Here is a 16,164-nt window from a genome sequence, read left to right as displayed (position 1 = left end):
GCTGATGAGCTATCTTGCTAACAAATTGGACTCTGCTCAAATAAATCTTACCAAGCAAGGATTTTTTGGTTTTCTAGCGGTATATTAATTGGGCATAGGTATTTCATAGCATGATGGATAAGTTTGTTTATAGGCATGTACATTGTTTACTTTCTTTTATTTTGCAATGCCTGCAGCTGATTTGTTGCTTTTTCCTAAAAGAAGAATACATACTATAACTCAAAAATATTAACCTAGAGGGGGAGAAGTCACCTGCTGCTCCTAACTTTATAACTCTATGTGCTTTCACATTTTTTAGTTCTTTAAAAACTTGCTTCTAACATGATTCCTTTTCATTTTGTTCTTAGTCAAAAGAAATGAGTTCTTGATATAACGATGGGACTCTGAAGTTTATCATTTACAAAACAAATATATTACATAACCAGTTTTCCCCAAACTTTGGATTAACTCTTAAAATTTCCAGCCAGGCCGGCTTTTGCTCAGAATTTTGGCACTTGAAATCCAGACATATATGGAAAGACAACAACCCAGACTGGTAAACAGCAAGAATGATAAATAAGAATACAGACTTAACTCAGAGCAATCAACCAACAACAAATTGAGAGGCTATAGGATCAAAACATTCTGGGAATTATTCTTCATTTCTATACAAGCCTTTAGCTCTATGTAACTTTGAGCAAATCCGCTCCAAACTCCTGAAAAAATAAACAGGCGATGTATTTTATATTCTAAATAATTCATGATAAAGATTGGGAAAAGATTAAGGCAAGGGCAAGTACCTATAATGGCCAGAAGCCATTATAGACATATTTATATCAAAGATCAGGTAAACTTAAATATTAAAGATCCTCCACTGTTTAAAAACATCTTCAAAAAGGCAAAATAGTAAAATTTACTTGAAGTAAGATTTAGGTTTATATGGCATTTCACTGATAGGACCCAAATTCAAATGCTCATTCCAGTCTAAACTTCTCATTCCAATTTTAGTTTCTTTGGATCCCCTCCATCTTCAGTTTTCTTTTCAGACCGTCTTTTCTTTAAACCTTTCATTTTTCTAGTCTGCAGTTTATCCAGGTCCTGTTTCTGCATGTGAATCCGCCCATATTTTGTGCCAAAGACATCATGAGAGACATTCTTCTTCTTCTTTGGCTAGAAATACAAGACAATGCCCATTTTCTGATTTAGAATGACACTTCTTCAAAATGCAATCCTTGTCCAATAACCACTGGAAAATGTCCTTTCATTACAACTTAAAATCTAATTAGTTAATTCATTATTTTATCTAATTTGAATTGAGCTTTGAGGGTGCGAGTTTCTGTATTTCTGCAGCTCATGCACAGAATTCACACTGCGCCTTCCCACTGGCGATCAAGGAGGCTAGTCGTGGTAAATACAAATCATTTTTTTTTTAAATAAAGGGATGGATTACAATATTGATGATGAATGTAAATGAAAAGGCAGTTTCCAAAGCTTTCCTCCCCCACCAAGGGAAACCTGAGTCGCCTGGGGGATGGGGCGGGGCGCCAGCCAGGCTGGGCCTTATGGTGAAAAAAAATAAGACACCCTCCAAAAATAAACCCTAATGGGTCTTTTGGAGCAAAAATAAATATAAGACCCAGGCTTATTTTTGGGGGAAACGCGGGTAGTTAAGTTGCTCTGTTCCACAAACAGAAAAATCTTTTCAATTATGTATCACTTTCAGTTCTGCACCTGGGCAGATTTTCCTGGCCTAAATGTATAAAGATTTTTCTACTTACCTTGAGAGCTTTAGGTTGCTTTAGTGACAGCTTAAAAAGATCATCTGATGCCAAATGTGTTCTCCTTATTACCAAATCTAATGAAGGTCCCATATCTTCAAGTTCAATCCTTGGTATTTTACAACCAGACTTTTTCAATAACACCCTTGAAAATGGGACAAGGGGAAAAACACTTATTGATTAATTCATCTGACATTGTGAATCCTTGTAGCAATCTTCCTCTAGACCAGTGGTGGCGAACCTATGGCACACGTGCCAGAAGCGGCACTCAGAGCCCTCTCTGTTGGCACACGAGCCACTGTTGCCAGCAGCAGGTGCATCAGGCCACCACTGCCGCCCGGAGCAGGAGCTCCGCCCAGCACAAAGGAGGTGAAGCGGCCGACTAGCAAGCTTGAGTAGAGGTGGTAGAGCAGAGGTCACCAACCATTGTTGATTGGTGGACTGGAAGAAAAGGGAGGGGGAAGCATTATGCATGCATGTGTGCATGGGGCTGCGAGCACGCATGTGCTGCGTGATACTCACTAGCCCTGTCCCATTCTTGCATCTGCACCCCACGGCACGGCTGTTTTTGCGCCTTGCAGCATGGTAGCCCATTTTTGCGCCCCTGGTTTTTGCGTGCCAGAGGCAGCACTCAGGGGCAGCTCCCTGCCCCTCCATGAGGGCACCACAATGCTGATGCAGCCCTGGCACTTTGCGATAAATAAGTGGGGTTTGGGTTGCGGTTTGGGCACTCGGTCTCTAAAAGGTTCGCCATCACTGCTCTAGACAGTTCAGCACGAAGACAGTTCAGCACTCCTATGCAGTTCATATCAATACCTCATGCCAATTTGCAAAGCTATATCAAGTCTATATTAATAGTATCAATGGACTTACTAAAATCAAGTACTGAATAAACGATTCTGGGATCAGGACTAAGCAGAAAGGAGCACCCCACAATATTCCATAAATTTTGCCTCCCAAAGGAAAATTAGCAGTCCTTTCTCCGTATATTCTGGAGAAACATTATGAGGAATAATGACCATATATTTTTGTGAGACAGAAAATACTGCTTCATTTACCATAGAGATACCATACTTTGGCTTATTTTGCAGAAAAGTATCTTGAGGATAAAATTTATAATGTCTTTTTTGGCTATACAAGTAACTTTTAAAGTAAGTAACATTTTCATGAGATCAAATAGTGCCCCAAAATATTATTAAAGAGGTTATAAAATAGAAATTGAAGTTGTATATTGCAGGGAAAAAAATAACAGAAATATATCAAGAATGCAGCTTGGATAAAGAAGATAGAGAAAGAAAAAAAGGGGAGAACAGCAGAAATGATGGAGAAAAGTGCAAGGAAGATCCAAAATTGGTCAGCATCGGATAAAGACGAATTGCTGGGTTTTTGGTTGAAACATCTGACTGGGTAATTGGATTTTAGAGTCTACATTTGGAAAACAACATTACAACCAATGATGGACAAGCAAATTTCTAGACTATATTTGCACTGCAACCCATACAAGATTTTCTTTCTTCCTTCTCCTTCTGTATGCCTCCAAATCTAAAGGCTGGTTAGAAAAAAGAAAACTTCAGCATGATTCTGCTGTGTCTAGAAGACAGCTGGATACTGTCCTCACCATCGTACACCCATTTTACCATTGGTATCATTCAGTTCTGTCTCTTTATTTTGAGCATACTCTCCCCATCTACTATTACAGCAATAGAGAGGTATGACATTCAGTTGTTCATCAGTTTATTTTTGATCCATATTTAATTTCAAAACTAAGGACTTGGTGCAATCTAGTTTCCAAAATAGTAGCCCAATCATCTCATAAGAGGAATGGATTAGTTGCAGGATATCTGAGTAACTTCTTCTCCATTCTTGTTGAAATTACACACAAAACAACAATCAACTGCAGCCTAACAGCAGCTAGTTGCAATTAATATACTTCTAACATACTTTAATTAATATTAATTATTAATATACTTCTTGGTTCATCAGTCTCAAGTGCCCCTGCTCATACCAGTTGTTTAAAAACATGTATCTAGTGCCACATTCTACCAAAGCTGTATTAATATCAGACATGACTAAGTTTGAAAAGAGACGCACCAGCTCATACAAGGTAAAGAATGTATTCTCTGTATTGTCTTTCGTCACAAATTCCTTTTATAACCTTATCAGATACCATGTTCTTATTGCATCTGAATTATATTCCTGTTTATTAACACTTAGTAGATTGACAACTACAATTAATTTTGAGGACATTCATGAAATTAATTAAAGCATTTAAACATTTTCAAAAGTTGTAATTTCCCCGTAGCGTGCAGCCTACGAGGGACAGCAGTTTCCAAATCTTCAGACTGATACGTATATCTGATTTGTTCTTTTCTCATTATTCTCTCCACTGAGATGGTTAGTCAACCAAGCATGATATAATAGGTCTGATATTATTGGGAGATTATAAAGATTGGTAAACATATACTCTGATCTTATGTTCCAACCTCCTTCTATTATCTTACAAGAGAGAGTAAAACTTTATGCCTCAGACTTTGGACAGTTGCATAACCACATGAAACAATGTTTATGATTGGATTCTATACAGGATTCAAAAAGAATTCTCATAGTTTGGGATATTCCAGATATGGCCATGTTGTATGAAAAATTCTCTCAGTACGTATGTAGTAATGTGTTTTATATTCACAGAAGACAAGTGGCCCTAATATTTAAAGCGTATTAAGAAACTAAGACATATGTATGTGGGTCATAATAAACCTGAACTGGTATCATAGCAAAGGAGAGGAAATTTGAGATCAACAGTTTGTAAATAGGTCTTATATCTTTTTTTTGCAGAAATAAACAGCAAAGTAGAAATATCAGTATTCAACAATCACTCTATTCCAGACACGAATTTTCTGAAGATAGCAATATGAACCTAACAGTTAAGTCTATAACAATCCAAAATAGGTAATTAAATCTAGAAAAACCTTCAAGGGTAGAATACAGTGGGATTTTACTGCAAAGTAGGCGATATTAAGCTCTGTGTTAGCACAGTAAAGGCTAATAAATATTAACACAGTGGAAGAGCAATACTAATAAAACCAAACACAACTGGATAGCTTGAACCTCAAGGAATATTGTAGAAATAATAGTGTACCTCCTGGTTGAAAAGAGGATACTTTTGTGAGCTATTTTTGGGAAAGAATTTGCTTGTGGGCATACGTGTTTCATATGTACATACACTTCGCTAGTGCTGAGAATCCATAGTTTTTATCAACATGTTTAGCTTGAAAATAAAATCTGTAAGTACAATTAATATACCTGTAACATTATGTTTCTTCTAAGTAGAGGAGGATTTTAGTGATCTTTAGCCACTTTCATAGACAGCAGGTGTACCACACGATGCAATACTTGGTAATCTGTGGGATAATACCCTGGGAAGCCAGCCTGAAAGGATGAAATTAGACCTTTTCCCACCTAAAATGCCTCTCTTACACTGCTCTACAGATGCAGCCCATCTCCAGTCCTAGTCAGCGTATGATTGCACGTTGTGGCACGTATCCAACCAGCACACAGACTTACTTGTAACTTCTCATATAGATCTTTTCATCCACTGCTGTGAAGTGCAGAACATGTTCTAAGCCGGCCAGACGAATGCTGGGTACAACAGGACCTCTGAAAAAATCTAAAGGGCAAAAAAGAGCAAGAGCCATTCCTTAAAAGGGGATCCCTTTGCAAACCTTTCCGGGGTTTGCAAAAATCAAAATTATTTGCCAGATATTAAAGTTATTTGCAAAACATTTAACAATGTAACTCTTCTCATTATAATTTTTATTAATTTTAAAATAGTTTTTTCATGAAAAATATTTTATGTTAATGTCAACTAGATTTAATATTATTATTTTTACGTGATTCAATAAAAAATATTTTTTTCATATGGTAAATATAAATAAATATACCTCATACAAAAAAAAGAACTCTTTGGGGGGGGGGGGGGTCCTCCATCATTTTTAAAAGTGGGATCCTGAAAGCAAAAAGTTTAAGAAACAGGGCTGTATGACACCATCAGGTTAACTCAAATGGCTTACCAATCAGAAGGCTTTTTAACCTTCTATGTTCTTCATCAAGGTCAAAAGCATCTCCTGCAAATATCAGCATGGGCTTTGTTCCCTCTGGACACTTGCTGTTCTATTATAAAAATTAAAAGATTAAAGAACAAAAATGGTTGGCAGAGGACCAAGAGAGAAGGAGAAAAAGTGTCCCAGAAGACCTATCACCAGGTCACTCACAAGAGGAACAGACTGCTGGGTAGACCTTGCCAATGTGAACTGGCAGCTCTGATGTTCCTTTTTTTGGATATGTTGGGATTACACCCCCAGCTGTCATCGGTACTAACTGAGAATTGTGGAAAGTACAACCCAATGTATTTAGTGGGCAACCTAGTTAAATTAAAAAAGGCAATTAAACCAGTAACCCCAACCAATTAGGTAGTTTAAAAGTTAACTATTGTTTGATGTGCTCTTAAAATGGCAGGCATCGTATTAGAAATGGCAGGCATCGTATTAGAAGAACGTTTCTTCTAAGACACTGCTCTGTAGCATGTACATTTACTGTCTTAAAAAAAAGCAATTCACCCTTATGGTTAAAAAATAAGTTTTAATATAAGCAGATTTAAGCTGCTGAAACAAATTTGATCTTCCACGTTTTTATTTAAATCAGGTGACGGCACCACTGGTAAACACTGCCCTGCGAATGTCAGCCAAAAGTAACAGCTTAAATATCCAGGAATTCTTGGAACAAGTAGAGCAGCTGATGGTGTCAATCAAAAGCAATAACCCATCACAGCTGGATGGACTTGACTACACAGTTTCAAGCCACCTGGACTGTAGCAAACTACAGCTTCTTCACTGACACCCATCACCAAGTTTCAAAAACAGATTCCATTGAAGTACAAATGAGAACAAGCCACGGGAAAAGCTTCCTGGATAAAGATATACTCTTTCACAGATTATAGTCAAATTGAGTTTCAAGTAGTATCCCTGATTTTTCTGTATCAGTTTAAAAGTGTTAACACAAAAAAGTGTTTAGTACAAAATTAAATTAAATTAAACAGAGCTATCTGGTATAGTGGTTAAGGCATCAAGTTAGAAACTGGGAGACAGTGAGTTCCAGTTCCACTTTAGGCATGAAGTCAGCTGGGTGACTTTAGGCCAATCATGCTCTCTCAGCTCTAAGAAGGAGACAATGTCAAACCACTTCCAAAATCTTGTCAAGAAAACTACAGAGACTAATCCAGGCAGTTAAGTATGATCAAAATACATTAAAAGAGGTCATTGGTGCTCTCTGAGCTTGTTTTCTTGCAAACATCCTCAGTGCCAGCAAGGAACGGCTGCAAGAAATCAAGCAAGTTCAGAGAGCATCAAGGACCACTCATAACAACTCTGAGCTACAAATATTCTCCTTTATTAATGTATTAAAAGACTGATCAAACAGCAATTTAAAAGCAGAAATCAGAGAGAAAAGAGATACGCCCTCAACAAATTAAGTCAGTAAGGGAACTTGCAATATGTCACCTTAATATCTCTGAGGGGAACAAACTTCTCAATGCCCAGTTCAATCATATCCAGAACATGATAGTCATACATACGACCTACCAAAAGAGAGTGAAAGATAATTAAAATTTGTCTTTTGTCAATGCAATACATTTCCACTTTAGAAATAAATGCCTTTTTTATGGTACATGGTTTACACATATAGTTAAGTTTCTCAGAAATTCTTCATGCATCTTTCTGATACCTGTGAAAACATAGCTTCCATGTTTTTCCTTAAATCATTAGAAAGTATTAGAAAACCTGACAACATAACAAGTCCAGCACTATCTTTTACTCAAACTCACTCAACAATATAGTGAGCTACACTACAAGCAAACCACACTGGCGTAGTTTGCATTGAATAATCAAACAAACATTATGGCTTTTGTTCCATGATAGAGAAACTTTGATTTCAGATAAAGTTAGCCAAGCAAATGTATCAAAACCTATCTGCACTGATTATTAACCCTGAAAGAGATGAGTTTGTATTAGCTGGTCTTGGCCACAATTCCCCCACTGATCCTTTCTTTAAATTCCATCTATTTGGCTCAAGGCAAAAACAGGCTTGTTTTCATACCTAGAGGCTTTTGATCTACTTTCTCCAACTCACAATAATTATATAAATAAAACCCAGACACATTACCTACGATCAGATTATTAGGCCTCTTCTTACTATGAGATCCAAACAGGAACAAAGAACAATCAGACTTCTTGGAAAAAAATTCCTAATAATAAGAGCACAGAGGTTTAAATATATTGAAATGCCCTGCAGAACACTAAACTAGCTTTCAAGGCATAATTGGACTGAGCAGCTCTTATACCGCTGTAAATCTTGCCAAAAGAGAAGATTCCATTGGCTTACAATTCCCAATTCCACCTTCTCCTTGTTTAGCAATCACATTATGATCCAACAACTTGGTCATTAAATGACATGGTTGCTAAGCAAACATGGGATAGAGACCCAGCAAATAACACCAGTTGCTGCTGTCTCATTCAGATAATGTTCTCATACAATATTCTGTGCTTGACCTGTTTCTCCTCCCCCCCCCTTTTTTTTTTTTGCCCTGTTGCAGGGTGGAGAGATTGCCTAAACAAGTTATCTTTTTCTGAGCTGCTTTTCTCTAACATCAAGTTAACAAGCTTGGCTCTGTGACCTTAATTAGTTGGTAAGAATCATCTGCTGCCTAAAGTGACCAGACCCTAGACCAGTTTCACACTGAAGGCCCCTGTTGTGTGGCCTGCAAAGGTTGGTCATAAATGCATGCATTGGTTGGAAAATGATTTTTTTACTATTGTTTATTACAGTTTTATTTGCAATAGTTGCTAACCAGTCACTAAATGAACAGTGACTGTAAAGCGCATTGATGTTACCTACTACAGCAATGAAATGTCTGCAAGAAAATAACCAAGCTCAGAGAACACCAGTGACCCCACTGTTCCAAGTTTGAGCTACAAATATTCTCTTTTATCAGTAATCTATGGAATACTCTGGATCAAAATCAGCAAAGATTTTGCAGTTATCCTTTTTCAGAAATTCAGAAAGAGTAACTGAACAGAAATTGTTATCACAATATGTTGTGTATAAAACACTGAATACAGCATTTTTTCCCAAAGACTGACAAGAGCTCTTTCAAATTCCAGTTCCTTCTCGGTTAACATAATGGCAGCTTCAAACTGAGAACAAACTTCTCTCAACTTCTTTACAAGAGAATATGCTGACCTCAGGGCAAGTTATAAACCAAAGCGATAGGATTATTGTTCCTTTTTATTCATAACTGTTCCACACCCATAATGTAACCCAGAAGAAAAAATATGTAAAAATAATATTCTCATTTTTTATCTTATAATCAAAACATATTCTGCTTTCTCAAACTATGGTGTGTTTCTATAAGGCCTGGAAACTGTTCTTAAGCCTTAGAAAATGTTTTTGTGGGGAAAATAGGAGGCAGAAATATGGGTAATTTGCTTTCTTGAGTTGACCAAAATATAAATATTTTAAAAAGCTGGATAAAAATATAATAACAGTTATTAGAAGGATTAGTTATCTCTTCTCCGACAGATCCATCTAGAGGCAAAAAAAAAGTATGGCTAGAAAACTTAAGACAATAACTACAGCAACATTTATTTTATTTGTTTCCATGGCCCAATTCAAGCTACGTCAAGCTAACCCTTACAGTATGATTGAAAAAGAGCTTGGGAAATCTAGAAATCATTTTCAGCTTAAGCTAGATATCCTGTGACCCACTGGCTCATCATTCCAAAGGCATTTTCCCATAAGATTCCTCCAAATCTCCAATGAATTCCTGCCAGCTTCGCACAGGACTGAATAGAGACAGACACATAAGAAAAACAACGGAAGAACTTCTGATGTACTACCTTCACTGGACTTCAACGTTCAGGGAGATATTCAGATATATCTGCTTTGAAAATAGTCCATGTTGAACTGTGTAGCAACCATCAGGAGTTGACCACAGGAAATGTTTTGTGACATTTTATTGTGTTATAAACTGTTTGGTGATAATTTTTATAAAATCTTAATTTCAATTCAGTGGGAGGCACGGGTCCCAGATTTTGGACGAATTGTCTAAGTTGGTCCACCTGAGATACATTGGTTCAAAAATTGTTGCCCTGTGCTGCACCAATTTTGCCCAATTAAAAGTTATGGGAACAAGAGTTTTAGTAGTACATAGACAAAGAATAATTTAATTCACCCAACATTTGTCAGATTGCGATTAATCCTAGCATGTTTGAAACAAATTACATTTAGTATTTAGAACTGCTTTGGATTCAGATGACAAGTTGATCATAACTTAAAGCAAAAACAAAATGTTCAAACTCCTCATCATGGCAGAAGAAAATATGCAATGGGCAGTGGCACATATAGCTCTGTCTCACAACTGTTTGTTTCTAGTATTGTAACTAGCCTTCTTCAGTTCCTCTCCCAGGATGCTTTGAACCCAATTTCAATCATTTCTCCTACAGAGGAAGTCGGCAAACTTCCTGACAGTGAGGACAATTAACCAGTGGAACAGCTTGCCTCCAGAAATCGTGGGCACTCCATCATTGGAGATTTTTAAGAAGAGGCTAGACAATCACTTGCCTAAGATGGTATAGATCCTTCTGCTTGAGCAAGGGCTGGACTAGAAGACCTCCAAGGTCCCTTCCAGCTCTATTCTATTCTAAACTCTCTTAGGGACATCAGACATGAGAGAGCAAGTTCAGCACAATGTTGGGGATAGCCAATACAGACTGGATATTTTGTAGCCAAATTAAATTTCACATGATTCCAGAAAGTGTTTGGATCTATTTTGCTATCTCGCATACATAAGCCTAAACTTAATACTCACCAGAGAGGACTGGTCTTCAAAGGGCCTTGTAATATTCTTTCTGAAACACACAGATTTTTTAAAACTCATAAACATCTGCTTTAACCTATCTGAAAACTAGTAAACCCCCCCCCCGCAAAAAAACCCCATTTAATTCATATTATATGCTAAGCAAATCATGGATGCCTCCTCCTATAGCTTTCTAATTAGCAGATAGCACCCACTAGCAGAAGCCAATGGGTGCTGTCTGAACACAAGCCTGGTTTAGCATGATGTGCAAACTGATCTAAAGTAAAATACTGTTATAAGTAAAATACCCGAGAACTGTGATGCCATTTGTTTTTGAGGCTGGTCATCAGGACTACCTTACCAATTCATACAGCAACTAATTAAATGTTCTTGGGCACTTTATCAGCAAAGAATTTGTCTCCTGCTTCTGATATATCTCTTCCAAACATAGGGGCTCTCTTTCTATCACTATTTCCAATACCCAGCTACCACTCATTACTAATACAATTCTTTGGAAATGTATTTGTGCTGTGAACAGAAGGCCCATGCACATACCCTCCAGATGGATTAGATCAGGGGTAGGCAACCTTGGCTCTTTTATGACTCGTGGACTTCAACTCCTAGAATTGGAGTTCATGCTGGCTCAGGAATTCTGGGAGTTGAAGTCCACGAGTCATAAAAGAGCCAAGGCTGCCTACCCCTGGATTAGATGGTAACTCCCAACCTTTTCAGTCAGCAAAACCAATAAAAATTATATCTGTATATATGTAAAAAGCATTAGATAAGGCTGTTACACATCAAATGATTTTGCCTGGTTACATACACTTCCTATTATGCAGCATTTTATAGATATTTTTTACATTGAACATAAACATCCCTCAATACCATGTACAACTTGCAGATAAGCCCATTTGCCAATAAGCTGATCCTCAAATGTTAAACCAAAATACCATGAATGGTATGTCTCCTGCAGATAAGGCAATCCCTAACATTTTCATGTGTATAATTGGTTTATCTGTGGGCGGTACATTTTTCATGGTATTTTGATTGGAAATTCAAGTGTTGGCTTATCTGTAATATAAGGATACCATACTTTAAAAAGTATTACTGCATTTCACTCGCAGATAAGCCTATCTGCAAATAAACCAAACCCAGTTTTGGGGAGAAGTTGACAAACTAGGGTGCATTTATGTATAATATGCACATGCGTATATGCATGTATCTCTCTGTGTGTATACGTATGTGTGTGTGAGAGTATATACATATATATTCAACTATGCAAAGAATTCAACAAGCATGTTTTATACTTCTTTTTAAATCGTTAAAGTAGCTGGACTTTCTCCCAAGCTTTGGAAACTGTTCCTGGCTGTTTCTTCATTTGAAAGAAAGCAAGAAACAGGGATTTTTTTAACATCTTCAAAACACCTTTTTCAACTGCTTTGCATAATTCTATTACGATGTGTGAATGTACATGCATATGTGTGTGTCATATATCTAATCTGTCTGTCTGTTTCTGTGTGTGTGCGCTCCAACACTAGAAGTTTTTAAGAAGAGACTGGACAGCCATTTGTCCAAAATGTGGTGTAGGGTTTCCTACCTGAGTAGGGGGTTGGACTCAATGACCTCCAAGGTTCCTTCCAACATCATCATCATCATCATTATTATTATTATTATGTTTATATATGTATATATGTACACACACACACACACACACACACACACACACACACCAAATGCCACATAGATCTGTATCACATTTGAATATCAGAGAAAAATACACCAGCAATATACCACTCACTTTTTATATAGGACAGCAAAGGGCTTTTTCAGGGCATACTATAAGAAAAAAACATTTTAGTTTAGAAGTAGCATTTAACAATGAAACATTCTTCAAATAAATGTTTTAAATAGAAAGGAAATATATTTGTTTAGGTCAACTTAGAACAAACAAACCCTAGATTAATGAGTGCCTGAGGGACTTCACCAGGCTTTAAGCTCACTAACAGGTTTCCAGCAATGGGTCTACCAAATAGCACAGCTAATTCCTTGCTGGCTCCTATAGCGGCACTGAGGCAGAAATATTGTCCTCTCACTACAAAAGTTTCATCTGAATCAGATCAATTACCTTTTCCCACAGGTGAGGGAACAACAACATTATGTTAGCATCTGGTACCCTTCGCTGTTGTCCCCTTCTCATATCCTGAGGATTTTATTAAATAGGTGACACTTTGCTGTTGGAAGTCACTTTCACCCCACTCTTGCCAAGTTGGGGAGTTCTTCTGACAGAGTAAAAAAATGACCCCTCAGCTTCATAGAAGGCATCCTCCTCTGGAATGTTTTAAAACTGTATTTTCCTTTTCCCTTACCTACTTTTCTTCCTCCAGCTCTAACACTAGGATCTCCTTATAATGGGAGCCCTTTAAAGATAAGTCTCCTTGAGCCCTCAAGAAATAGAAATAAATTAAGTGAATACAGATACCTTTAGAAGGCAGAGTAAGGAGAATGAAGAGACAATACTGAGAAAACGCAGGTCTCCTCTGTAACACATGTAATGCCTCCATGCACTCTAGATTTGGGCTTCTAGTCAACACGATTCCAGTATCAGAAACAAAAGTTACCATTCCCACAAATTCCATAAACTAATAGACTGCTATAGCAGGGGTCCCCAACCCCCCCCCCCGGTCCATGGACCGGCACTGGGCTGTGGCGTGCCAGAAACCGGGCTGTGTAAACAAGCAAAGCCCCATCCACAGGATGCAGGCAGTACATGAAACCATGCCCGCTCAGGTCCACAGAAAAACCTCACTCCACGGAACCGGTCCCTGGTGCTCAAAAGGTTGGGGACCTCTGTGCTAGAGGACATATTTACCTTATTGTCTTTCAAGGAAAATAAGACAAAAAACTGGAGCACAAAGAACTAAAAATCAAATGCTGAGATTTTAGCGACTGAAATCCTAATTAATTGTGCTCCAGATTCTGGTAATAACTAGCAATAATGGTAATAACTGGCAATTGATAATAAAGCTGGGAATAATACTATAAATAATTGTTCTCCAGAAGAATTATTTACAGCAATGGTTCTCAATCTGTGGTCCACAGATCCCTGGGGCTCTGTGAAGGCTTGAAGAAATGTTACAATTTAAATCTTGAGTTAAGTCTTGAGGGTCTGGGGCCATGGTCTGTGGTCACAAAAGATATTCAAAGAGAGTCCATGGTGAAGAAAAGGTTGAGAACCACTGATTTACAGTATATATTTTCTGGATCCAATCCCCAAAAAGTGCCATTACTTTTACAGAAATTTCTAAACATACTTACAATATTTTTGAGTACTTCTGTCACTGTTAAACTTGCATTTCCTCCTTTTATGAGCATTGCATTTTTGGTGTTTTCTGTCAGTTTAGGCTCTCTTTTTTCAAGAAATCTCTTGGCTCTCTTTGTTTTAGGTTTTCTGCCATGAAAAAAAAAAACCCAAACAAATAACAAATTAAGTTTCACAAAATATTTAATCAAGACCTATAATGCTGTTATTTTGTTTATCACTTCTAAATGCTGCCCATCATAAAATGGCAACATGACAATTCATAAAAAATACAAAAATGATATAACCACCAGCAGACCATTACTGATGCAAACTGAATCTATGGATGAAAAGGGGAAATGATGTCCAATGCATCTTAGAAAGACTACCTGCCTCTCAGCATGACCCACTGAAGGGAGGCATCCACAAGTCTAAAAGAATAGCCTGATTCACACCAGGTTGCCAAGGTTGGGTTTTTGATCCCTGTCTGGATGTCTAGGTTTTTATTTTAAAATTTAATTTTTTATCAGCTGTATTTACAGTATGTATTAAATATATTAAATGGGTAAAAATAGTTGAAAGCTGTTTTGTGTTTTTTGTTATCTAAGGCTTTGTGTACAGAATCTGGGTTTAGAGTGTGGAACTCTAAAAGTTAAAAATAGGTAAAAATAATTTAGTTTAAAACTGATGTATTAAGTTTTTTTGTTATCTGTTCTATATAAATTCTGGGATTATTTGAGCCCCAAATTTTTTAGGAAACTCTGCTGGCAATCCTGGTTCATATGAGGTTTTTTCCTAGTAAATGACTGGTTCTTAAAGGATTGATGACTTCAGAAGTCACCAAACATAATTTACGGGAGATCAGAATGTGAATGTGTAATTGGTATGTCACCTAATGTTTATCTGTTTCAAACTGGTTACAGCGGAATCAGTGTCTGAAAATGTTGTATTCATATGTAATGTGAAAACTTGCCATAAGATATAGAGCAGAAAGGTGAACAATGTGGGAGCCAACATGCCACATATATGTAGAAACCCTTCCAAAAGGAACTCAGGTTTATTTTGTTTGCTTGTTATGTGCAAACTCAAAATTACATTTAAAATCGTAAATAGGCCAACTACCAACCTTGAGTTATTGGCTGTGTGGCTATTTTGTTTACCAATTGGACAGAATTTATCTGAAATTACACTCTCCAATGCACACAAATACCAACTCAAGAATTGGGCAAAATAAAGTTGAATATTTGTATTCCTCCTCTCATGCCCTAAAGTTTTATTTCTGCATAGGGAAAGAAAAAAAAGACTGGAAGGCTTGTTCACATTCTTTCCATGCATGCAAATTATTTAATTCTTGTTTTCTATTTTAAAGCAACATACATTTTTTATGTTTCTGGAAGAGACAATCTAAGAAGTGCTTGAAAAATTAAAACAATAAGTTGCAATATTATTCCTGGAATTTCCCCTTCCTAACACCAATGTTTTTCTTCTCTCCAACTAAGATACGTCCCTTAACAAAAAGTGCAGTTTAGTTGCATCCCACCAAGAATTTCACTGTTTCCTCTTAAATAGTGCAATGATTTTTTTTTTTTTTACCCTTTTCAAGATATTTAGTGATGTTCCCGCAACCGCAAAGCGTATTAGTAAACACCGCAAGAGTTGTAGACCCAGACCAGGTCGGGGAAAACTGATCGACTGGACGTTTAATTTAGACTGATATATTCAGGCATGCCAAGAGCAGATTTCTATCAACTGAAGACAAGCGTCATGAGTTCGGGGTGCCCCGTAAAATCTCCTGCCATAATAACCGCAAGCCTAAAACCGGTTCTTTCTTTTTTTTCGCGCCTACTTGATAAAAGGTTGTGCATATCACTTTAAAAGTACAAAAATATTCCCCCCCCCACGAGCCCAGAAATGCTTTCATTTAATAACCCCAAAAGGAAAAAGGACTCAAAACAGAGTCCAGTGCTGAAAACCCGGTACTTACACCACACGATCTAAAGCCTCCATTTTCGCGGTACAGGATAGTTTACTGCACCCACGTGGACCAGACACACAGACACCGGAAAGAGTTACATACTACATTGTGACATCATATCCGCCGTGGTTTGAACATAAAGATAGAAAATGAAGCGCCCTAAGAAGCGGTGGTTCTTGAAGATGTTATATGCCGTACTTCAGTACACCGTACACAATTTGAATCTTAC

At 37.3% G+C, this 16,164-nt stretch overlaps 1 protein-coding gene across 1 annotated transcript; it reads right to left on the bottom strand.

Moving 5' to 3' along the window:
• Positions 1 to 370: 370 nt before the first annotated feature.
• On the bottom strand, positions 371 to 16,047 carry RPF2 (ribosome production factor 2 homolog). Its single transcript, XM_039351198.1, has 10 exons — positions 15,945 to 16,047; positions 13,978 to 14,110; positions 12,461 to 12,498; positions 10,675 to 10,714; positions 7,971 to 8,052; positions 7,310 to 7,386; positions 5,825 to 5,924; positions 5,319 to 5,421; positions 1,758 to 1,902; positions 371 to 1,149 (listed from the first exon to the last, which is right to left on the bottom strand). Exons 1-10 carry the CDS (start codon positions 15,965 to 15,967, stop codon positions 973 to 975), a joined length of 918 nt encoding a protein of 305 aa, XP_039207132.1. The 5' UTR covers positions 15,968 to 16,047; the 3' UTR covers positions 371 to 972.
• Positions 16,048 to 16,164: the final 117 nt, after the last annotated feature.

Source organism: Crotalus tigris, unplaced genomic scaffold, assembly GCF_016545835.1.
Source record: "Crotalus tigris isolate CLP2741 ecotype Arizona unplaced genomic scaffold, ASM1654583v1 scf7180000018371.15429387391:27106975, whole genome shotgun sequence".
Classification (NCBI taxonomy): domain Eukaryota; kingdom Metazoa; phylum Chordata; class Lepidosauria; order Squamata; family Viperidae; genus Crotalus; species Crotalus tigris.
Note: the sequence above shows the minus strand (reverse complement) of the source record. Positions and strands in the feature narration are given on the sequence as shown.

Coding starts and splice junctions, on each gene's coding strand:
- RPF2 (XM_039351198.1), bottom strand. CDS start 15,967: ATGGAGGCTTTAGATCGTGTGGT. Junction 8,053..10,674: donor TTGAAGACCAGTCCTCTCTG/GTGAGTATTAAG, acceptor TCTTATTATTAG/GAATTTTTTTCCAAGAAGTC. Junction 1,903..5,318: donor ATCTATATGAGAAGTTACAA/GTAAGTCTGTGT, acceptor CCCATTTTCAAG/GGTGTTATTGAAAAAGTCTG.